At 43.8% G+C, this 25004-nt stretch overlaps 1 protein-coding gene across 3 annotated transcripts in view; it reads left to right on the top strand.

The window, feature by feature from the left end:
• Positions 1 to 2229: 2229 nt before the first annotated feature.
• Positions 2230 to 25004, top strand: part of STK17A (serine/threonine kinase 17a) — a 52517-nt gene continuing 29742 nt past the window's right edge. Inside the window, exon 1 of one of the 3 annotated variants that reach the window (XM_053260333.1) lies at positions 2230 to 2755. In XM_053260333.1, coding sequence (XP_053116308.1) covers positions 2592 to 2755 — 164 coding nt within the window. In that variant the 5' untranslated portion in view covers positions 2230 to 2591. Of the gene's footprint in view, positions 2756 to 2815; positions 2900 to 20943; positions 21039 to 25004 lie in introns of those variants that run through there. The other 2 variants (XM_053260335.1, XM_053260334.1) reach the window with 2 other exon arrangements.

Below are 25004 nucleotides of genomic sequence, written 5' to 3'. Positions count from 1 at the left end.
CCAGTGCATCGACCTTTTGCACCAACTGTCCTAATGACCACTAGGGGCATTGGGAGTAGAGACAGTGAGTAAAGGTCTCCCTTTACTCTGTGACCCCTGAACTGACTCTGCAGCACTTCCTGTGCTGAGTCACAATCCTTCCTTTCCTCCTAGAGAGCAGATGGAAACATCTCTCTCTCTCCTTACCTATCCACTATGTAGTCCTTTAGATTAGAGATAGGTCTTTCCTATCTAAGTGTATTTAACCAATAAATATTTAGTGTTTAGTCATACAAGGATCTCCATGTGTTTTCTTTAAATAGCTGCAATATCCAAACCATCCTCTGCTACCTACTCTGTAACTGGAGTGTGTGCTCATTCCTTAGTGCTCTGCTGTTTTACCTATTGTGGGTAAAAATCAACAACCTCTAACAGAATCACCTTGATCCACACACTTGTTGACACTCTCAAAGAACTCCAAAAGGTTTGTGAGGCAAGATTTACCTTTGCAGAAGCCATGCTGGTTCACCCCAAACAGGGCCTGTTCTTCTATGTGCTTTATAATTTTATCCTTGAGGATGCTTTCCATCAATTTTCCTGGAACGGACGTTAAGCTAACCGGCCTGTAATTTCCAAAATCACCCTTGGATCTCCTTTTGAAAATCGGTGTTACATTTGCTACTTTCCAGTCCTCTGCAACAGAGCCTGATTGCAGGGATAAGTTTAATATTTTGGCAAGGAGGTTGGAAATTTTCATATTTGAGTTCTTTGAGGACTCTTGGATAGTGGTGTGCCTGGAACCACGTAGGCGTGGTCCGGCACTGGGGAGTCTAGCCGCTCTTCCCCCTCCGGCGCTGCAGGTAAAAGTGAAGTTTTGGGGGTGGCAGCGTTCCTCCCTGCTGCCCCTGCCCCTGTCGTTGCCTGGAAGTTGCCGCACATGTCACACAGCAGCGATGGGCGCGTGTGTGCCGCAACGGGTGCATGCGTGCTGGTATTTTAAACAACTTCCAGGCAACAACAGGGGCAGGGGCGGCAGGGAGGAACGCTGCCACCCCCAAAACTTCACTTTTACCTGCAGCGCCGGAGGGGGAAGAGCGGCGGGAGGGGTAAGCACTACCCCCCCACCCTTAAAGCTGGACCCCCCCCAGTGCTGGACCTCCGGACCGGCCAGGTTCCAAACCGGTTTGGAGGCCTCTAACATGGCCTCCGGACCGGTTCGTGCACAGCACTAATCTTGGATGGATGCCATCTGGCCCTGGCGATTTGTTAGTTTTCAGTTTTTCCAGACAGTTTAGAACATCATCTCTTGTCACTTCTATCTGCCTCAGTTCTTTAGCCTCCTTCCCTAAAAAGTCTGGTTCAGGAACAGCTATATGCTCTGTATCCTCTGCCGTGAAGATGGACACAAAGAACTCATTGAGCGTCTCTGCAACCTCCATATCCTCCTTAATAATCCCTTTCACTCCCTCCCTGTCTAATGGTCCAACAGCCTCTTCGGCAGGTTTCTTGCTTCTGATGTATTTAAAGAAGTTTTTATTATCCCTCTTGATACTTTTAGCTAAATGTTCCTCAAACTCTCTTTTCGCCTCCCTTATTGTCACCTTGCATTTCACTGCCACACTCAACTTTAGTCGATTTTTGGTAATTGTTTGTATCTGCCATGTTCGACTTTACTCTGCATTGTTAAAAAAATCGTTTTCCTTGGCTCGGCGAGCAACTAAAATTTTGAGAAACTACTAAACAATGTATCTAAAGTAAAAAGTCATTGATTTGCGAAAGATTGCTGTAAAGAGCAATACAAAATATTGATAAAACTTCACGGAAAAGATGGTCGTATGATATGATGTCTGACCTTGAAGATGAAATATTTTTCTCAATCATTCCTTCTATTGCGGCTATTTATAAGAAATTATAGGCAGTGGAACTGTTTTGTTTTACCTTAAAAAATCTCGAAGAAAACTTTTAAAAATTTAAATAAATATTAAGGTATAAGTAAACAATTTGCTTGAGTCTTAATGTCTTGTCAGTTAAGCAATGGAGGGGGCCTAGGGGGGCACCATTGTTGGGCTGTGCTTAAGGCAACAGTTGCCCTTAATCCGGCCCTGGCGTAGCCTGTGAGGTGAGCCGAGCCTCGATGGTGCCAGTGCCTGCCCGCGCTCACATAACTCGGCCGGCAGGTGGCGCTGCCCAACCGCGAAGCCAACGCCTCTCCCCACGCCCCGAGAGGCCTCGCGCTGCGTGCGTGTTTTGCGCAGCCTTTCCCTCCCCGCAGGTGAAGCGGTGGGGTTGGGATTGCACGGGACGGAGCGGGGCGGGATCGAGACAGGGAGGCGTGGCTCCTGCTCCGTCTCCAACTGCCCGTCCGCAGAGCGCGTGCGGCCGCTCCCGCTTGCACAGCGCCGCCGCCTGCCCGCCGCTCTCCCTTGCTGGCTCGAATTCCCCCCAGTCAAGCGAAGCGGGAGGCAGACTGACGCCGCCGCCGCCAGGAGCCCTGGCGAGCTCCTCTACCTTCGTCCCTCGTTTCCTTTTCCTGCGGCATCGGTAACGCGCGAAAGCAAGGCGAGGACTTGAGGGCGCTCGCCGCCTGCGCCCCTCCACGGCTCTCCCTCGCCATGAGTCCCGAGGAGAAGCCGCCGCGGCCCCCGACCCGCTCCCGGGGTAGCCGGGCGCCCCACCAGCAGCGGCGCGGGGGGCTCTTGACGGAAATTCGGACTCCTATCTTGGTGGAGCCTTTCCAGGAGCGCTACAGCCTCAGCCCCGGCCGGGAGCTCGGCAGGTGAGTGAGACTCTCCCGCGCGGGGACTGGTGGTCTTGCGGTGGGGTTGTTCGTTGCTTCATGGTTAACGCTCTGCCAAAAAGGTCTCCTGCGGCGCTGATGGCGCCCCATAAATAAGGATCTGCACCTGATGTGTGATGCGAGGTAAAAGGCCCCCGGCTTCTTGGTGGGCAAGGATCTACCCCAAGGTCGTGTAGTCGGACTCGGAAAGGGGGAGAGGGAGGGGGGCGGTTGCTGGGCTGGACCGTTTGAAGTAGGGCTGCGTAACTTGGGTCCGCCGCCAGCTGTTGCTGGCCTGTCGGTCCCATCATTCCTAGCCAGAGTGGCTAGTAAACGGGAGTGATGGGAGTTGTCCAACCAACAACAGCTGGAAGGTCGAAGTTGTGCCGCTGAGCTCTGGTGTCAAAGGAAAGGGGATCTCGGTGGAGCTTCCTCCTTTCTGGGCTGGGGGAGGAGGAGGAAAACCTGAATGACCCGGCGCTACTGGGCAGCCTAACACAGCGCCAGGGGGAATCCTCGCTGTCAGCCAGGCTGGCCAGCCCGGTCTGCAGCAGCTGCCATTCGCAGCCCCTCCCCTCCCGCCATTCTTTCAAAGTGTGCGAGAACTTCGACGACAGCTTAATTCGAGTGTTTTTTCAGGAAGGCGAGGAGGGGCGGGGTGCGGTTGTTTATCCATCTTTTCCCTCTTAACTTGCTTTGCCATGTTATAGAGAATAACAAGTACAGTGTTTCTGATAAAGATGAGGGTGTCTCTGTCCGTGATGTAGTTGCAAATTCAGAATTGCAGGCGCTCTCCATGACCGCCCCCATGGCCATGCCGACCCCAGCAGCCAGAGAAGCGAAGTACCGGCGCTCCGTCCCTGTGTGTCTCCCTTCCATTACACCCCTGGTCTCTGTATATATACATAGACATGCCCTGGGCAACAGCACTTGCTGTAAATGGGCTCAACGTTGTTCCCATATTGCAATATTATTTCCAGGCATGGTGTGCTGCTTTTCCCCCCATAGGAAAGAATCTAAAAGAGTGCTCTTAACAACCCACTTAAGGGGAACTGGAAATCATGCATTATTGGAGTGTGGGGCTAAACTTGCTTCCAGCCCCTGGTGACCACAGTGACAATTGAAAATCGGGCCTGTCTTTATTAGCCCCCATGCTAAGTCCTATTTACTTGATCATGTGTGGAAGAATGTTGGGGTCTGTTTATGTGGATTCCATCACAAGAAGAGTGTTGGGTTAGCCACATGAACCGTCAACTGAAATATGGCACAGGTACTTGAGGTTCTGCCAAAAATTGTATAAGTGCTATGAAAACATAAAGATTTCTCTTTATGTGTGTGCTGTGTCTCTCAAACATATATTACTGCTTGTACATGTTTTATTTTGAACCAGAAGTAACTTGTGTGAGCAGATATAAAATAAGATTATTGCTTTTGAGAACTCATATAACACCTGAGTGATGATGACTGTGCCTGAACTTGGAATTCACCAAGTATTTTGTTGTCCTGAAAAAACTATACATCTGAATGTCGCCTGTTTGGAACAGATGTAGTGTTTGAGTCTTAAATACTGCTCTTTTTTCCTGTGACTACACAAGGGAGTAAGAAAGTGTTTATGCCTCAGACTGATCTATGCGTAAAAAGGACTGTATGTTAAGTTTATCTGCGTGTGGTGGTGGGTATAATTTTTTAATATACATTTCTCTGTGTAATATATACCTCATATGCCTTTTTTTTCAGTTTGATTCTTAAATTTGAGATGAATTTCTAAAAGTGTGATATCTCAGAATATGGCAAGCGGCTGAGGAACTTATCCCCTCACTAAGGCTGGCTTTACTAAATCAGATCTTGACTTGGTTGAGGTCTTAACTGACTATCGTTAGGTTTATGGACCTTGGCCAAGGATAGACAAGTTGGAGGCATTCAGTCAGTCAAACACAAATAAGCCCATTATGGTATTTTTTAAAAAATGTATTTGTAGGGATCAGTTCTGTGACTTTGGACTCTTTAAGGATAGCTCATTGTGACTGATGCATGCTCAGTCATGAAGCAACTTCTGTTTGTTGGTAACTGGTAGATGAAGCTTTGACTTTTCATGTTCATTTAGCATATGTGGCCTATAAACATCATTCCAGTATGAAAACTTACTTTCATAATAACCAGCTATTCATAGAATAGGCTTTGCTCTCTGTTGCAGTCTCTGAGGTCATTCACACAATGAAAAACTGATCTACTGGGTTTTTGGAGCTATGTGTATCCCTAATTTTCAATTGTGTGGAAGCAAGGTAAGAGGAAAACCTGAGTAGAAGTGATGGTGTGGAAGCAAGGTAGGAGGGAAACCTTGGTAATTTTTCTTGCGACTTTGCTTCCACACAATCACTTCTACCCAGGTTTGCATTTTGCTTCCACACGACCAAAAATAGGGAGCACACAGCTACCAAACCTGGGTAATACAGTTTTTGATTGTGTGAATGACCTCTTTATCTTTTTTAAAAAAATGTTTGGTACTTGATGTTCAGTATATTATTATTGTAAACAGTTATTTTTGAGAGCAGACTTCTTCAAAAAATTGGAATAGGGCCCTTTTTGAGAAATTGAAGGAGATGTAAGAACTTGCAATGTAATAAGATACCACTGGTCATTGGAAGGAATGGTAATCCTTCATATGTTTCTGTCAAAATCACAGAATCAAAATAATCTTTTTTAAAAAAAACATTGTGCCATTCACTTGCATTTCCACCGATTAGTTGGCTAACTCATGCTGATCAATTTTAATCCAGCCAAAGCTAATTTTTTTGTTTTCAGTGGGAAAGCTAAACATGTTCTTAACCTTTTTCTCATTTAACTGAGTTAAGTACTTTACTTTGGCTGAATCATGCTCATTGTCTGCTGATTAAAGTTTTCAGTCCTAGTATACACCACACAAGCCAGCATGGTGTAGTGGCTAGAGTGCTGGACTAGGACCGGGGAGACCCGAGTTCAAATCCCCATTCAGCCATGAAACTAGCTGGGTAACTCTGGGCCAGTCACTCTCTCTCAGCCTAACCTACTTCACAGGGTGGTTGTTGTGAGGAGAAACCTAAGTATGTAGTACACTGCTCTGGGCTCCTTGGAGGAAGAACAGGATATAAAATGTAAAAATAAATAAATAAATAAATATTTCGCCACCCTGATAGCTGCCAGAAAGCTAATTTTGCCATCCATGTACTTCTTGACATATTAACCAAAAACAAAAAAACACTTCAGTCCCAAACTTTCTCAGTTTGCTTTATGACTCAGAACTGCATTTGATCATAGTTACAGGTGACACTCTGATGTCATTTTCCCCCATGAAAAAATACCAAGTGAGTTCCAACTTCAGATACAATTGCTGTAATTGAGGTTCTGGGGTTCCCTGAATCTTTATTGGGTGTGTGTTGAATTTGTTGACACACAATCCTTTACAGGTGAGCACTATGGTGGCCCAATTTGCAGATAATACCAAAATTACTGGTATGGTGCAAACACAGATGGGCTGAAAAAAGCTTCAGAGGGCAAAAAAGGCAATTGAGGTTCAGTATAAATTAGTGTAAGATGGTGCAAATGCTAACTTCATGTATACATGGATGGATTCTGAGCTGGCAGTGACAAAAAAGGAAAGAGATATTGAGGTTGAGGCTGTGGCAGCTAATTCACTAAAAATACTTGGTTTGTAGCAGCGGTGGGGTGTGGGGCAAATCGTGCTAGGAAAGGGGCTCAAAAATGAAACTGATAGTACTGTAATGACCTTATTCAAATCTATATGTCGTTACACTTGGAGTAGTATAGCTTTGGGCACCTCATAACACAAAGCTGGTAAACCAGTAGAAAAAACATGTTGGGCAACCAATATGATTAGGTGATTGGAACATCTTTCCAATAATGGAAATTAAAATATTTAGGGCCATTTTAGAAAAATGTTAAGTGGGGATGTGATAGAGATTTATAAAACAATACATGTTGTGGATAGATAAGTCTTTGTCCCTCTCTCATAATACTAGAACTTGATTACCCAGTGAAATTGATAGACAGAAGAATCGGAACAGACTTCTTCAATATATATTTAAGTTATGCAGTTCATTGTAACAAGGTATAGTGATGGCCACTAGCTTTAAAAAGGGATTAGACTTTCATAGTGGATAAGTCTATCAATGGCTGTTAATCTTGATGGCTGTATATTATCTTGAGGTTCGTAGATAGTATGCCATTGAATACTGGTTGCTGGGGAGTAACACTCAAGAGTGGGTTAGCCTTCATGTTCTACTTGCGGACAGAGACAGAGGCTGGACTTCACTTGGTCTGACTCAGCAAGGCTCCTCATGTGTTGATGTAAAGTGCACATGTTTATACGTAAGTGTAGGTCTGCTTGTCTGAAAGTAGTAAGTAACATGAGAATTGACCTTGAGACACAAATTGGGTCATGTATATTATTGGAGCAAGTTATGATGATCAAGAATACAGACTTCAGACTTTGTCCTCACAAAGATCTTCAGGGTGCCATAGAAAACAAAATGAAAAGCTTCATTCAATTAAGGTAGTCAAGTCTGAGCGCACAGATGAACCAAATAATACTGTAAATGTTTCCAGCACCTGCAGTTAGATGGGAAGTCTTGTAACTGCCAAATATATGCAATGATATAAGCAGGAGAATCATACAATGATGGAGGTTCAAGGGATCTGTTCAGTCTGTATAAGCCAGCATTATAGGTTTGTTCTTCTTAAGATGCTGTTTAATTTCTCTTGAAGGTCTGCAAAACTCTAAAAGAAGGTTTTCTTGGGTTTTAAGCCAGAATGGGCAACAGGTTGTGTGGATTGTTCTCCATTGTATTTCTTTATGGCTGAGCCAAACACTATATCCTGTATAGAACCCATCTTTTCTTGTCTGAATGTCTGCTTGTAGGCTGAGTAATACAGAGATTGCTATGGGCTCTGCACCAAGTAAGCTAGATGCTGCCTAAGACCACAGGGCATGTTTGGCATGCAGCCTAGGCTGTCACTAGGTTGTTTTTAATAGTTCTGTGCTTCTGAAAAGTTGAGAAAGACTTGTTCTGCTGCTGAAAAATATGGGCTAGGGTTACTCAAGGTGAATCAGAAAAGACAATAGACATATTCACACTTGAGGCTTAAACTGAGATTGTTTTAAAATTTACTAATGCAGATTTGAAGCCTGTATTGGCTGGAAATGTATACATGTTTATCTGAATTCTGTCCCACATTAACATTATATATTACACAAAGCATGTGAAAGGCTCAGGTGAGCTTCTTGGAATCAAGTGCTTGCAGCAAAAAAACAATTGTGGTCTGCACACATTGCTTCTGCAGGTTTGTGTTCAGCAGACTTGACCCGGGTTGTAAGGAGTTTGATTCAGGATCCTACCAGTTGGAGCCAGTCCCTGGAGACTGTGTTCTGCTGTGACGCCTAAAGGCGTTGTGAAGTTGATGGGACACACACACAAACAAATGCTGGGTGATCTCATAAGCCTACTGGATAGTAGGCTTAAAAAGCCCAGGAAGTTCAAATCAAAGGGACCAATCCAGAGGACTGGGTGGGGATTTCTGTCTAGGCCACCAGCAGAAGCTTTGGTTAGTCTGTCCCAGGAGGCCTCTGAGGAAGCAGAAGGCTGAGAGCTCCTGGGGATATGGGAATGCCACAGCCTGTAAGTAAGAAGTTAGGACCAAGTCAAACATATTGGGGAAGTTATTTTTCTTTACCGATTGCTTGGAATCTGCATTGCCAGGTTAATGAAAACTCTCTCTTACATTCTGTTTTATGAAAAGACAGTTGTTCTTATTGCATACCTTGTTGCTGAAGTGCACTTCTCTTCATTTTGGGTCTGCCTTAGTCACACGCCTCTGGGGTCCTAGGACTGCTCAGCCCCTTTTGGGTGGGTTTTGACACTCTCCTCCCCCTCCCCCGGAACCTTACATGGAGAATAGGTTTTCCCAGTCAAAATAAAGTGGATGGTGGCAGCCTACTGTGAATCCTTACAGACAAGGATTCAACCCCAGTGAGCTCCCCTCTGGCTCTGGTAGGAATCATGATAGCTGCTAAATAGGGTTCACAGTTGGATGAAGTAATCTCTCTGTTCTTCAGAAAGTTCTACATATTAATCAATACTTAGTAGATTGGTGAAATGTAGGAAGTTATCTGTCATGTGTTCTGCAGAAATACCTGAACACTATGGATTTATTTATTATTTGTTGGATATAAAATATCTTCAGGCAGTTTACATAAATAATATTAAAACCAAACAGTTAAGAAATACCAAAACTAAAAGCCTGAAGAAATAGGTGTGTCTTTAAAGCTTTCTTAAAGGTAGCCAGAGATGGGGAAGCCCTTATTCTGACATGGGGGTATGTTCCAAAGTCCTAGGTGGCTATGGAGGAGGCCTGGTTTCAAGTCACCACCAAATAAGCCAATGGTAACTGCAGCTGGACTTCTCCTGATGATCTCGGTAGGTGGTGGGGTTCATGTCGGAGGTACTTTCTTAAATACCAGATAGGAGAACTTGGATGAGTTACATTTCTGGTAGATTAAGTAGACTTGAAAACCACTTGTGTATTGCTGTTCTGTAAGAATCTATATCTGGAAGATGAAAAGTTGTATGTGAATCTTTCAAAGATAATGGTGGTTTAAGTTGCTGTCTCCCCTATACTGGTACATATGAGAACTGGTGTAGTATAGTGGTTAGAGTGTTGGACTAAAACCGAGGAGACCAGAGTTCAAATCCCCATTTGGCCATGAAACTCACTGGGTGACTCTGGTCCAGTCACTCATTTCTCTGCCACACCTGCCACAACCGTGTGTGTTAGGTGAGGTATAAACATAACCATGTACACAACTCTGGGCTCCTTGGAGGAAGAGTGGGATATAAATGTAAAAATAAATAAAATATATATTGAGAGCAAGTTGATTACCCTTTTCAGTGGTGAAGCATTAATGTCATGAGACTTTTGCTGCTGCTATTGCAATTTAATCTATAAATTCCAAATTATTTTGTGTATTTATAAAACATTAACACAGTTGAGAATTTGAGCAATTTGTGTTAATTCTAAAAAAAGAAGTTGAAATTATGACAGCCATGCAATCAACAAAGGCACAGAAAGCAGGGTGGATTTGATTTAAATCAAACTGATTTAAATCATGATTTAAATCACTAGCAGGGTGGATAAAAATCAATAAAATCCGATTTAAATCAAAAAAATCTGATTTTTTTTATTTAAATTGGATTTTTTTGATTTAAATCGGATTTTTTTTTATTTTTATCCACCCTGCTAGTGATTTAAATCAGTTTGATTTAAATCAAATCCACCCTGACAGAAAGTACAAAGCCTATATCAAAATGTGCTCTGGGTTGTGGTGTGCCTGAGTAACTGCTGAGAGATATCAGTGTCTTGGCTATACCTACCATTTAATTATTGTCTTAAAAAAACAAACCCACGAGTTTTGTGTGTGGTTATTGTTGGTGAACTTTAATTGACTTGAGTGCTCAATAGGCAAATTATAAATCTTAAAAATAAAATCATATGATCAAGATATTATAAGGTTTTAGCTTTAACATTTTAGCTTTTAGTGATGGACAGCTACAAGGCAATCTCCAATCTCCCTTGGTTGGGCAAGGTGATTGAGAGGGTGGTGGCCGACCAGCTACAGGCAGTCTTGGAGGAAACTGATTATCTAGACCCATTTCAAACTGGCTTTAGAGGTGGCTATGGGATTGAGACAACCTTGGTTGGCCTGATGGTTGACCTTCAATTGACCGAGGAATTGACAGAGGGAGTGTGACTCTGCTGGTTCTTCTGGATCTCTTGGCAGCGTTCGATACCATCAACCATGGTATCCTTCTGGATCGCCTGGGGGAGTTGGGGGTAGGGGGCACTGCTTTGCAGTGGTTCTGTTCCTGTCAGGTAGATTCCAGATGGTGGAGCTTGGTGACAGTTGCTCCTCAAAACAGGAGCTGTTATATGGAGTCCCTCAGGGCTCCATTCTGTCACCAATGCTTTTTAACATCTGCATGAAACCGCTGGGTGAGGTCATCAGGAGGTTTGGTGCTGGGTGTTATCAGTATGCTGATGACACCCAAATCTACTTCTCCTTTTCATCTTCAGGAAATGGCACTCATTCTCTAAATGCCTTCCTGTGGGCAGTAATGGCCTGGATGAGGGTTAACAAATTGAAGCTGAATCCAAGCAAGACGGAGGTGCTCATTGTGGAGGCTCAGAATCTGAGGGGTGAGTTAGATCTTCCTGTGCTGGATGGGGTTACACTCCCCCATAAGTAGCAAGTGCGCAGCTTGGGAGTACTCCTGGACCCAGGCCTTACACTGGTATCTCAGGTGGAGGCCATGGCCAGGAATGCTTTCTATCAGCTTTGGCTGATTCGACAGCTGCGCCCATTCCTTGAAGAGGATGACTTCAAAACAGTGGTGCATCAGCTGGTAACCTCCCGGCTTGACTATTGCAATGCGCTCTACGTGGGGCTGCCTTTGTACATAGTCTGGAAACTTCAGTTAGTTTAGAATGCGGCAGTCAGATTGGTCTCTGGGGCAACCCGGAGAGACCATATGATGCCTGTTTTGGAACAGTTGCACTGGCTGCCGATATGTTTCCGGGCAAAATACAAAGTGCTGGTTATTACCTTTAAAGCCCTGAATGGCTTGGGTCCGAGATATCTTAGAGAGTGCCTTCTTTTACATGATCCCCACTGCACGTTAAGTCATCTGAGGAGGTCCGTCTCCAGTTACCACTGCTTCGTTTGGTGGCGACTCAGAGGCGGGCTTTCTCTGTAGCTGTTCCTGGGTTGTGGAATGCACTCCCAGCAGAAATTCATAATCTTAATTCCTTCAAGAGAGCCCTTAAAGACCTTCAAGAGAGCCCTTAAAACCCATCTGTTTGGCCTGGCCTGTCAAGGTTTTTAATTAATTTTAATTATTTTAATGTTAATCTGGTTTTCCAGGTTTTAATTGTTCTGATAGTTTAATTGTTTTTTAAGATGTTTTAAATTGGGTGTTTATATTTGTATTTCTGTTTTAATTGTTTTTAATGATTTCTGTTTTTAATTGTAAACCGCCCTGAGCCATTTTGGAAGGACGGTATAAAAATCGAATACATAAATAAATAATAATAAATAAACATTGCTTTGTAATGCTTCTTATTCAGTTTGATTTATGAAAACATACAAGGTGATTTGTAATTATCTTTTAATACTGACAATTCTAGGAACATTTAAGCTGCAATCTGTACACAGCCCGCTTAATTTTAATTGATTTAAATAAAATTTAAGTAGTGCAAGTGTGTGGGCATTCCATTGGAGGTAGTGTTAGAATTTTCTGAAAGTGTACAGGTGAAAGGTGAATAGATTATTTTTCTAACATTAATATGGTGGCTGTTTTCCTGAATAATGCTTATTATGGTCATCGGATTCTCATTTCTTTTGGACATCATACATCATAGAGACTTTTAAAAATAAGTATAGTCTTGGAACCTCATCCATCACACACATTACATAGCTGATTGCTCAGACATGTTTTATATATCGGATTATGTTCCCAGGAAACAGTTTTGTGAGGTTCGAAAGCTTGCATTCTATTTTGTCAGCAGAATATAGTCAAATAAAAGGTGTTGCATCTTATCCTAGAGTGTGCATGAAACAACACTGCTACTTTTGTGTCTGTCTGTGAGAAATATAATTTCCTTTTACCCCTGAAAACATCTACGGATCACCCATATTTTAGGATGAAAGAAGCAGTCAAAAGGGATGCAATGACAGTTATACTGTTGCACAGGTTGTTGCATGTCAACTTAAGATTCCATAAGTACAGGAGGATGAGCTGTTATCTGTCCTCATAACTCCCTGTTAGATACGACATCGTGCAAATCTCGTCCATGGAATAGAAATGGCAGAAACTCTGACTTACCTCTGTGTCATCCCAGAGCACTTTCTTTCATCAGGAATCTGTGTTGGCCCAAACCTATACAGTCAGTGGTAGAGCATCTGTTTTGTATATAGGAAATTGCCGGTTGAATCCCTGGCAACTCCAGGTGACCTGGGAAAGACTTATAACTGAAACCCTGGAAAGTTGCTGCCAGTCAGTTTAGACAATATCAAGCTAGTCAGGCCTGCTCAACTTTGGCCCTCCTGCAGATGTTGGCCTACAACTCGCATAATCCCTGGCTATTGGCCACTGTGGCTGGGGATTGTGGGAGTTGTAGTCCAAAAACAGCTGGGGGGCCAAAGTTGAGCAGGCCTGAGCTAGATGGACCAATGATCTGATTCTGTATAAAGCAGCTTTCTAATGTTCCATTGTAGCAGAAAAGCAACACAATAGAGGCAAACACCATTAAAAAATCAGTGACTGACATCCAGATTAATGTTGCGCATGCCAAAAAGGTTTTGCATGTGCAGTGGGGTAGAAATAAAATATTCCCTAAAATATGGGACTGATTTTTCGCTGATCTCCTCTACCCTCTGCAGCCCACTGTGCCTCTTGGTGGGAAAATATGTCCCTTCAACCAAGTCTTGGTGGGAAAATGTCCCTTCAACCAAGTGTGAATCAAGAAAAAATAATTGATTAAATTATTATGGGATATTATGTGTATTAGAAACAATGTTTGTAGGGTAGTCGTTGATTAAGGACTTGAGTTAACTGAGTGGCTGAGAAGCGGTGCTTGTATTGCCTTCTGTTGGAGCTACTTTGTCAAAACTGAAGTATTTTTGCAAATGAAGAAATTGTTCTGTGTTAATGCGTGTGCTTTCATTATATGGGGGCGGGGGAGATGAGAGCAAATAGATCGGCTGTGCTGTTTACCTTATTGAAGTTATTCTCCCACCCTTCCGTCCTTAGAAGGAATCACTAGGGCATTGTTTGAATCTCCTTGCTGTTACATGAAATAAATTAAGGTAGCAGCATGAAATATATTAAGGAAGCAAAATTGAAAATCTTTAGTATAAACTTATATTCATGTGATCTGTTTAACCCTCATTCGGATTTTGGAGTGAATTTTCACCCCCAGGTACATAAACACCTTTATGCAGTGGCAACTTGAAACGGGGCCTTTTCTAGAGTTGCCCCGGGACTCTGGAACAAAACAAACCTGTTAAGCCAGGCTTTTTGTTTATAGTTTTAAAACTTTGGGTTTATTTTGAGTTTTTATTTGTATTTTTAAATTGTTCATGTTTTAATAGTGACTTTTAGATTGTGAACCACTCAGGGACTTCTGTATGGGTGGTATAGAAATGTACTAAATAAATTAAACAAAAAAGCAAACTATTGCACTACCAGCTATGCCCGTGTTGTCAAACTCTTGTCTGGACTCTGGCACATGAGATATCCACAAATATGGCCCTTTACCAGTTATATTTGTTGTTAATAAAAATATGACAGAGGGTAGAGAATTACTAAAGATGAATGGGCTTCCTATGAGTATCTATCCCATGCCCATTTTAAGCTCTTTGGCATGGGGAAGGACACCCTGTTTCTCTTTGGAAACTACAGTTTTGTTTCCCCAGATCATGGTAGTATCTAAAAACAAATCTCAGGCATTATATAGTTCTGTGCTCCTGAGTTAGGGCAGATGAAACCAGCCCCTCCCACGATATTAGACCTAGTGTTTTGAACAAGTAAAACATTCAGAAGCATCGGACTTCAGATAAGCAGGGATTTTAGCCAGTAGAACAAAGCCAAAATAAGTACAACAGCAGCAACCACAACATGTTAGCTTCAGTAAGCCTGACATCAGTGACTCAACCATCTGCAGTACATCTCTGGTCTTTTCCTCATTTTTTTCTCTATTGGGATACAGCCCAGAATAGGGGTGTTGGAGCTTGGTTCCAGGTGGCGAGAGCAAAAAGATGAAGAGGTGGGATATGTGGTACTGAACAGTTTTCTGAACCTCACTCACCTGCCAGTGAAGGTACCAAGATAGTGGGTAATGTGACAAGAAGAAATGGTAAAAGGTAGTCTACAACCAGTCTTACTCCCCACTGCACAGTGCTGAGGTGGGGTCTGTGCCCTCTGGTGGGAGACCAGCAACATCCCTGCAATTGTGTGTGAGTGACCATCGTGAACCCTGAGGGAGGAATCCAAATATGCAACTGCCAGTTACAATACACAGTGCTACCCTAGATGGACCTGGTGTGTTTCATGCCAATCAGCTGTGCTACAGGGACTGTGGGCGGTATGTTTGGAGCAGTCATACTTCTGTGCCCTGATGCAGCTGAGATGATTTTAGGACATTGCAATTTAAGGTTCAGTGACAAAGCCACATGACAGGAGAGAAGAGTGATTTGCCAAGCTAGCTAGCAACCATTACAGGTATTTGAACCTTGTTTGTGCAGAAGCTGCTACATTCTTCGGTCTGACCAGCAGTTGGTGAGTTACGTTTCTGAGGTGCTGTCCTTTCTCGCAACTCATTACAAACAAGCCAAAGAAGCACAATTTGAAATTATGGTGGTGCTGTGATGCAGAAATATCCCACCTACTGACTGGAGATGTTTATCTTGGGAAGCAAGCTGGAGGACTGCAACAAAGACAAGTAGGCTTGCAAGTTATGCAGCAGTGTGCACAGCCATGGAACAACTCTTGGGGCCACTTGCTGAAGTGTGTGTGGGGGTGGGGTTCAGATGTGCATCCCTCTCACACGATTAAAGGATGTGCCAAGAGCAATGTTTCCTGTAACAGGGATTCATAGATGTTGTTGGAAGGGCTGTATAGAAATAGAATAAATAACTCCTATTATCCCTAGCTGCAATGGTCTTTGGCTGGGGATTATGGAAGATGTAGTCAACAGCATCGGGGAATCCCAGTTAGAGGGAATACTGACCAAGAGTGCATTGGCGCATCCACCAGTGACATGAGAGCAAATGCATTCTTGCCATAGACCTGATGTTCTTGCTTGTACAGGGCAATGTTCATCTGAACCTTCCCTCAGAACTGTGGTGAGGGATAATGTTTCCCAGTATATAGCTGGCAGATGCTCTCCTGAGCAAAGGGTTGAACTGTGTTGACACTATGGAACACAAGAAGCCAGACATACCCCCAGAGATGTAACCACATTCACAAAGGGAAGCACTTTGGAGGAGAGCTGGTCTTGTGGTAGCAAGCATGACTTGTAATATGAATGGGAGACTTGATGTGTGAGCACTATAAGATATTCCCCTTCGGGGATGGAGCTGCTCTGGGGAGAGCATCTAGGCTCCAAGTTTCCTCCCTGGCATTTCCAAGATAGGGCTGAGAGAGATTCCCTCCTGCAACCTTGGAGAAGCCGGTGCCGGTCTATGAAGACAATACTGAGCTAGATGGACCAATGGTCTGACTCAATATATGGCAGCTTCCTATGTTCACTGTCAACTGTGTTTGGTTTGGATGGACAGAAGACATTAGTATTGTGTGTACCCAGGAAGCTTGTACCCAGCTGACAAGAAACCAAGCAAAAAATGCAGTGATTGTGGGTTACTGGCCTGTAGAATGCACTTGATGAGCTCCCATATTTTCTTTAGGTCAGTCATAGCATGGCCTTTCAGCTGAAATGCTGAAAAATGAGCTGTTGAAATATGGATCTCAACTAGTGTGGGATTTAAAGTGCTCATTTTTCTTAGCTGAGAACTCACATTGTCAGTGAATCATGCAGTCACACAGAGTGCCTTGCTTGGGATTTGGGGGTCACCGATGCACTCCGCTGGAGTGAAATGTTAAATTGTGGTTTCTATGGCCTGAAAAAAAGGGGGGGATCCAATGTAACCAATTGGGCTACTCAAGAGTAGGAAGTTCTACTCAGGTGTAAAAAATTACTCTGGATATGGGTTCAAGGAAACCAGGTGGAACAGTAGTTAAAACAGGACTACAGGCTTGTATGGCATGTGCATTACAGGGGGAAATAGAAATGAAAGCAAAGGAATAATATAATTTTAGAGTTTGAAAGGACTTTAGAGGTCTTCTAATTCAACCCCTGCTCAGTGCAGGAAACTGCTACAGCATCCCTGACAGATGGTTGTCCAGCCTCTGCTTAAAAGTCTCTAGCAAAAGAGCCCATCACAAGGCAGATGGTTCCACTATTAAACAGCTCTTACATTAGGAAATGCTTCCTAACGTCTAGCCTAAATCTGCATCCTCTTAAGTCCAATCTATTGATTCTAGTCCTGCTCTCGGGAGCATCAGAGAACAAGCCTACTCTTCTGTGTGACAACTCTTCAGATACTTGAAGATGGCTATAATCTCTCTTCTCTTCTCCAGGCTACACATCCAGGCTACACTTCTCTTCTCCAGGCTAACACATCCAGCTCTTTCAACCCTTTATCTTGATTTCCAGAATAAACACCATCTTTTCTGCCATCTTCTGAACCCGTTCTAGTTCATCAATCTCCTTTTTAAAATGTCAGACCCAGAATTGGGACTCAGTTTTCCAAATGAGGTCTGACCAGTGCAGAATATAGTGGAACATTTACTTCTCGTGATTTGGACTCGATGCTTCTGTTAGTGAAGCCTAAGACTGCATTTGCTTTTTTTTTTTAAATCAGCTTCTTCACACTGCTGGCTCAAGTTCAGCCTGTTGTCCACAAAGACACCTAGGTCCTTTTCACATATACTGCCACCAAGCTAGGTCTTCCCTGACCTACTTGTATGTTTGATTTTTCTTACCCAAATGCAAGACTTTACACTTGGTTCAGTGGAGACATCTTGTTGGTTTTAGCCTAGTATTTGAACCTGCCCAGTATTCGAGTCTGTTCAGATCCAATTAAACCTTGATTCTTCCTTCGAAGGTGTTCGCTGTTCTCTACCACCACCATCACCACACAGCTTTGTGTCATCTGCAGATTTCTCTAATTTGTGTCTCTAATTTATTTCATCTGTGTGCAGAGTGAGTTTTGTTCTGGGCACCAGTATCAAGGCAGTGTGTGCACATGCACATTCATTTAGAGTGGGGCCTTCCTGAGCGGAATCTAGAATTAACTGAGCAGACATCAAAAAACTTGTGAGCGTGTGCACTCCTTAGAGGGAACACTGATTCCATCTGCTCCTTCTTCGAAATCATTTATTAAAATGCTGAACAGCACAGGGCCGAGGACAGAGCCCTGTGGCACTCCACTTGATACCTCCACCCAGCATGATGTGGAGCCACTAATGAATATTTACTGGTCAAACAGTGTTCAACCAGCTGTGAGTCCACCTAACAGTAACCTCATCTAGCATGCATTTTACCAGCTTGTCATCAAGGATATTGTGGGAGACTTTGTCAAATGCTTTGCTGAAATCAAAGCATTACCATGCTCTACTAACTAGTAACTCTGTCAAAAAAGGAGATGAGATTAATCTGGTATGACTTGTTCTTGGCAAATCTGTAAACACCACATTCACAGACAGACGGCTTAATAATTTGTTCTAACATCTTGCCCTGCTTTGGTTTTACAGATCTGTAACCCCCTCCCCCCTCCCCCCACACACATTTTGAAGATAGGTCTTTGGGCACCTCACTCATTCTCCCAGAGCTTTCTGAGATTGCATTTGCAAGTCCCTTCAGTAACCAAGGTTAAAGTTCATCTGGACTTGGAGACTTAAACTCCTCTAAGGTAATTAGGTGTTCCCTACCATCTTTTTACCTATCAAGGCTCATTTTTCTGCAGTGGTCTGATTTTATCCCTCGTAGTGGGTTGTGTTTGCATATCATGCCTCAGGAAGACAGGAAATGGTGTTTGAAATTTTCATGCCATATCCGGTAGCTAGGTAGGCGGAGCCCAAATCCCAAGTTCTGTTCCTGTCTTGCCTCAGGCAAGATGCTGCTCCCAGAGCTCTGTCTGTCTTCAGCTTCTTGGGCTGGTTGGTTGTGTTTCCTTGCTCCCTCACACTACTTCTAGTGTGCAAGGGTGGGAAGGGAGCCTATTTATTTATTATTTTCTAAATTCCAAACACTTTTTATGTTTCTTGATTCGACCATTGGCTGTTTGGTTATGTTATTTCTGTTTGTTTTCTTCTGGGGTTTCCTCAGTTTTTTCTGAGATGGATCCCTCACATGCTGGACAGTTGCTAGGAGGCTCCCTCTCGGAGGGATGCGCATCTGAGTTCAGGATGAGTCCAGGGCTATGGCGGGCTATGGGGAAAGCCACGAAAGCTGCCGTCACCTTAATGACAGTGGCTGCACCATCATGGACCTTCTGAAGCAGGAAGTCATTCATTTTGTCTTCCTGTACCTTCAGCTGTTCCTGAAGGTACTGTCTTCCTGTACCTTCAGGGACTGCAAAGGTTTAATCAGCTCCCAACTCTCCCGCTGATGCAATTGGCGCCTCATCATCTGCTGGGTTTGATTTGCCACCCCCCTACTGTGCAAGCTATTGAGGTGGTGGCTGTGTCTCGTAAATCCTCTAAAAAGAATAAGAAGTGCAAGGAGGAAAGTGCTAAGGAGGCAAACAAACAAAAACTGAGTGGAGATAAGCATAAACTCCACAGAAGGAAAGCAAAACTGCCAGGCGTGCGCCTGAGTGAACGTTTGTTATTGAAAGCTGTTTGCCAACAGCGGTTGCCGAAATGCCTCCCTCCTGCTGTCCTGCAAACACAAGGAGGTGCTTTAACCGTGATTATGGGGACAGGAGGTGGTTCTGCCCCTCCAAATGTAATAGCTGGTGAGCACTCAGGGAGAAGGGAACCCGGCTCCACCAACAACTTGGTCACTGCTACTAGCCCCAGCTCCGTTCCAACTGGGTTCAGTATAACTCCAGCATCCCAGCTTCTTCCAACTGTGAGTAACCCTAATCCTTCTCTGGATGGGCAATTTAAGCAGCCTACCCCTGCATTTGAATCCTGACTTAGAAATTTTATTTGGGCTGAGTTAACAGCTAATCCTAACAGTACTGCTAAGATTGCAGAAAATCCACCTTCTAAGCCTATTTTCCTCTCATCTTCCCCTGGCTCCAGCCCTACTAAAGGTGTTTATTCCATCTAATGAGAAGGGGAAGTTTGTACCAGCGCCACCCAGGAAGCACATTCATAAGAGACCAACCATTCCTTTGATCCCGGGCTCTTCTTCTGATGAGGGTGCTCTGCCCTCACCTCCCAAAAAGCCTCACCTGCCAGCTTCCCCCCTATTCCTCCCCCCCTCCTCCCCCTTCCAAACCTCTGCCTTCTCAAGCTGAGGACTCCTCTGCCTCAACTTCCACAGAAGATGGGGAATTATCTGAGGAGGAACAGCAGGCCACTCATGCTACCTCCTTTAGACTTTTTCAACAGGTGGAATTTGAACTCCTTATTAAGACACGGCGTGCTATTAAATACATCTCGCCAGAGGCTGTTACACTACCCCAGCCTTCCCTTGATCAGAAAGTGTTTCCCTCCACCTTCTCCTCCTCTTCCACCCCTGTTCCCTTCCCTCCTCTTTTCTAGGATACCATGTTGGCAGAATAGAAAGTGCCCTTTGCTTCCAAGCCTACTAGCTCATACCTCAACAAGCTGTATAATCTGCCCAAGGGCGTTATGTCTCTTCTAGCCCCTCCTGTTATAGATGTGCCCTTCGTGCAATTGGTCTCTGGATCGGTGATGAATAAGGATGGAGATGAACAGCCGAAGGTACAGGAAGACAAAAAGAATGACTTCCCGCTTCAGAAGGTCTATGATGGTGCAGCCACTGTCATTAAGGTGATGACAGCCAACTCTATTTTTTCCAGGGCCGCAGTCCTGTAGGCTGAGGAACTGATTCAGTTAGTGCCCCCAGAGAATAAACAGCTGCAACAAGGCTTTAATAAGTTTGCCAAGGCGTCTGCCTTTGCGGCTGACTCGAGTTTAGACTGCATTCAGCATGCTTCGTGTTCTCTAGCAGTGTTGGTGGCAGTGAGACAATCCTTATGGTTGAAGAACTGGAGGGTGGACCTTAAGTCTAAACTCAATCTGGCGGCCTCTCCTTTTATGGGAGCTAAGCTTTTTGGAGAATCATTAGATCAAGTCTTGGTGGATACCAAGGATAAAAAAGAAAGTTATGCCCACTCCCCACAGGGATTTCCCTAGGTCAGGGCGGGCCACTCAGAGCTTTTTTCCATCCCTACAGGTCGTCCTAATGACCTTACTCCCAGTCGCCTAGGGAACAGTGCCCCCTTATGGAGCCTTTAGGGACAACTGTCAACAAGGACAACAACAACAATGCTTCCGTGGCAACACCAGATTCCAATGCAACAGAACTGGATTCAGACCTGGAATGCAGCAGAGTCACAAACAATGACTGCCTACCAGTTGGGGGCAGGCTCTGCTTCTTTGCCACTACTTGGAGCCTCTCTTCGTTGGACGCATGGGTACGAGACACTGTTACTCAGGGCCTCCTATTGGAATTCTCACTTCAGCCCCACAACCACCACACCCTTACACCTACCCCCCAAGAATCCGATCAAGCCTCAGCGGATGTCTCAGGCTTTCCTTCATCTGATCCAGATAAGCACTATAGAACCAGTTCCCCCAGAAGAACACTTTCAAGGGGTTTATTCCCTCCTATTCCTAGTTCCAAAAAAGGACAGGTCATGGAGGGCAGAGCTCAACCTCAAACATTTGAATTGCTTCATCAAAAAGCAGACCTTCCGGATGAAGTCCCTACCTTCCTGGATGAAATCTACTCTAGCAGAGCTAGGCTTTCAGCAGATGTCAGGATAGTTGAAATCCCCCACTACTACTAATACTCTTTGAAAATTTGGTAGTCTAAGGAAAGCATAGTCTGTCTTTTGTTTACTGAGGTGGTCTATAGTAAACACTCACAATGACATTGCTATCTGCATTCCTTTTATTTTTACCTAGATGCTTTTGACTGAATTTCTATGCTCAGATTGATGGCTTCTGTCCAGGGGTATGCGTTGTTTACATTTAATGCACTTCTCCTCCCTTTCTGTTGAGTCTGTTCTATTTGAACAAATTATATGCTTCAAGTACTATATTCCAGTCATAACCTTGTTATGCAGCAGGACTACTAGGCTGCACCTGAAGCAGATGCATTTCATATTCCTTTTAGCTAGAAAAACAAACATGGCACTTCCCCTACAGGTCACTATACTGCCCATGTTGCTTGGAGCTCCTGAGTGCTTGGACTTCCTCCCACATAAAATACTCTGATTCCTGTTAGCAAACTTCTGGTTGCAAGCTCCCAGACATCTGTGTCTCTTAAAGAAATGGTCTGTGATATTAATAAATTTGGTAGTACTACATACTGCGTGTGAGATGGCAATGGTAAAACCCTCCTTTACTCCACCAAAGAAAACCACATGGCTCTGTGTTTGCCAGGAGACGACACCGACTCAACGGCACAACTTTACCTTTTAGAATGAAACAAAGGAAGCCTGTGATGGGATATTTAGATCTAGTCTGCACGAAAATTGCTTTGGGTGAGAATAGTAAAAGGAGAATGCAGGATAATAGGGATTTTTTGGAGAGCTTCAGGCTTTTAGCTCAGCAGACATTTCTGTAAAGATGTAGTTTTTCTGGAATAACTCAAATGGGAAAAATTTCCCTGGTGGTTTTTCCTCATTTGCATAAAATTCCACCCCCACCCCCATCTTACTGTGCAAATTTCCCTGATGCCCTAAATAGATTATGATGATTGACTTATATATGTAGTGAAGAAAAGCTCCACTAATTTCTCACACCACATCAGTTTTCAAGTAGTTAAACCAAAATATTTGATTGATGGGAAAATCCATAAAGGCATATAATGTGGTTTGAATCTTATCCTGATGCAAATTCAGAACTTTATATGAAAAATTATTTTTATTCAAATAATCAAAAATGTATGTATTCTCTTGTTAGGAAGTGTCCAGGAGTTGCCTTTAAAAAACTGAGATCAGTAACAGTGCACACATGCAGCTAGTAATCCTGTTTCTGAAGCTTGAAGGGAGTGGTTTTCACCAATCTTCCTCCCCTCCCCAGAAGTAGATCCCTGATTACCTAGTTTTCAGCAGGAAATGTTCAATCCCATATCTCTGCCTTTCTGCAGCTCGCTAGTCACTTGGGATGTGCACAAACTGGTTCGGTGGTCCTTCTATGGCCAGATGAACCAGTTGAGAAGTCCGACATCTGAGCTGGTGTGAGGGACTTTAAAAGGGCAGGGAGCGTGTTCTTACCTGCCCCGCCGCTTTCCCCCCTGCCAGTGCTCTCCCCAAAACCGCTGACGCGGAGGTGCAAGGAGGTATGCTGCAGCCCCACACCAGCGGTTTTGGAGAGAGCACTGGCAGGGGAAAGTGGTGGGGCAGGTAAGAGCACCCTCCCTTCCTCTTAAAAGCTGCGCCTCCTGGGAATTCACGAACCAGTTCGTGCACATCCCTACTAGTCACTGTATAATAACAGATGACTTAGTTTTATATTGTAGAAAATGTAAATGCCACCAATCATGGTAGTACTCTATTCCTGGAAGTGCATGAAGATGCACTTTATTGGACTATGTATCCTGATACTCATTGTAGACCCAAGTCTTAACCTTTCCCACTCCTTCTCCAGAGGATTTACAATCTTCATTAGGTATGCAAGACATGAGTAATATTACTTTGCACTATGTAAGTAGTGAGGATATGATAGGGAAAATAGTTGGTTGTGGGGAATAACATTAGTTACTGTAGATGACATGCTCATCTGTCATGCTAAGCCTATACTGTTTTTCGGAGGGATGTCATCTCGCACACATGTTTATACATGTGGCAGCGAATATAACGCCTCTGAAAAATAGCTCAAAAAGCCAACTTTGGACACTTGGAATGTAAATTGACCAGAAGTGATTGAGTTTATCAAACTTATAAGTTGACTGCAATCACAATTACTTGGTGTTAATTGATTTCAAGTATTAACAGATTTGTTTTGTCTTATAAGAATGAGATTCTATCTAAATCTCTCTGCATGTAGTTCGAAAGTAGCTGGTGCATGGCTTAAGGATCCTGGTCTCTCTATTTAAAGTACAGTTTGATTTTAAAAAGCGCAGTTGTTGGTGTCTTCTGAATAATGGAACTGAACAATTTCAGAAATTGAATGATTAAGTATCAAACAAATAGGCTCTTATTTAAACTGTGTTTTTAAAAAGTAAGAAACATTGTGGCTTAAAATGGTATACAAACTGTAAGTTTTCCATACTGTTGCCAGAAAGGGATCCTGTTTTTATTTGTTTTTTGTTTTCCCAGGAATCTTAGGGCCATTGTAGGAAGCAAGCAAAGTTATGGCTTTCATACAATAGCTGACATTCTAAGCAGTGTAACATGGACAGGTTTGAATTGCCCCAAAGGCTGCAGAAATCTGAAACAATGCCCACAGTGTTCTGGAACAGGGTTGGTGCACTAGTACTTAAAACAGTGCAATTACACATCTGTAGTACTAGGCCATTTTTTCCATCATAATGAAGAAATTAGCAAACTACACAGGGCAAAAAGAAATCTCCAAGTTATATTTATTGACTGACATCCAGACTAAGAGTTGCATGCTCGAAACACTTTTGTTCACACAAGTTGGAGAGGTTGGTTTTTGGTTTTGTTTGCTATCCTTCCCTTCCTTCTGCAGCTACCTGTGCCTCTGAAAAATAAATCTCTGAAGATATATTATTGGGAGGCAGAGGCAGCTGCAGAGGGATTGTCAGAAATTGGCCCGCTTCTCCAAGCCCAAGTGAAAATGTGTTCCACATGCTACTTGGCCTGAATGTTGGCCATTATTTAAGTATAGCTTTATAACAGCAGATCACTCTTGAAATTAGCCCCTCAACTACCTAGGAAAGGGATGTGCATGGAACCATTCGGCACTCCATTCTAGAAGCACCAAATGGGTCCAGCAACTGGCGTTCAGAGGCAGAGGGAGTTGCTTTATTTATTTATTTGCTACACTTTTATACCGCCTTTCTGCCTTGACAAAGGCACCTGAAGTGGTTTACAATATTAAAAGAAGCAAATCCCAGAAGATTAATAAAACATTTCCAGCTGTTGGTCTTTTCAGGAGCTGAGGACAAGAGCTCCCTGGCCTGGGCGCATCCTCTCTTGCCTTCCTCTCAGGGCACACTGGTCTTCAGTACTCCTGGGATTGGGGCGTTGCCGCAACAGCCCTCACATGCCGGAGCTGGTCTCTATGGGGGGCGGTGTTATGCTCTCCATTAGCCTGGGTGCATCCTTTCTTGCCTTCCTCTCAGGGTGCCCTAGTCTTTAGTACTTCTGGGAAGGGGGAGGGGCTGCCTCAACAGTCCTCACAGGCCAGAGCTAGTCTTTAAGTGGCCGCTTTTCCCCACTGGCATGCTTTGGCCATCTGCATGGTGA

Source organism: Hemicordylus capensis, chromosome 6 (assembly GCF_027244095.1).
Source record: "Hemicordylus capensis ecotype Gifberg chromosome 6, rHemCap1.1.pri, whole genome shotgun sequence".
NCBI classification, from domain to species: Eukaryota; Metazoa; Chordata; class Lepidosauria; order Squamata; family Cordylidae; genus Hemicordylus; species Hemicordylus capensis.
Note: the sequence above shows the minus strand (reverse complement) of the source record. Positions and strands in the feature narration are given on the sequence as shown.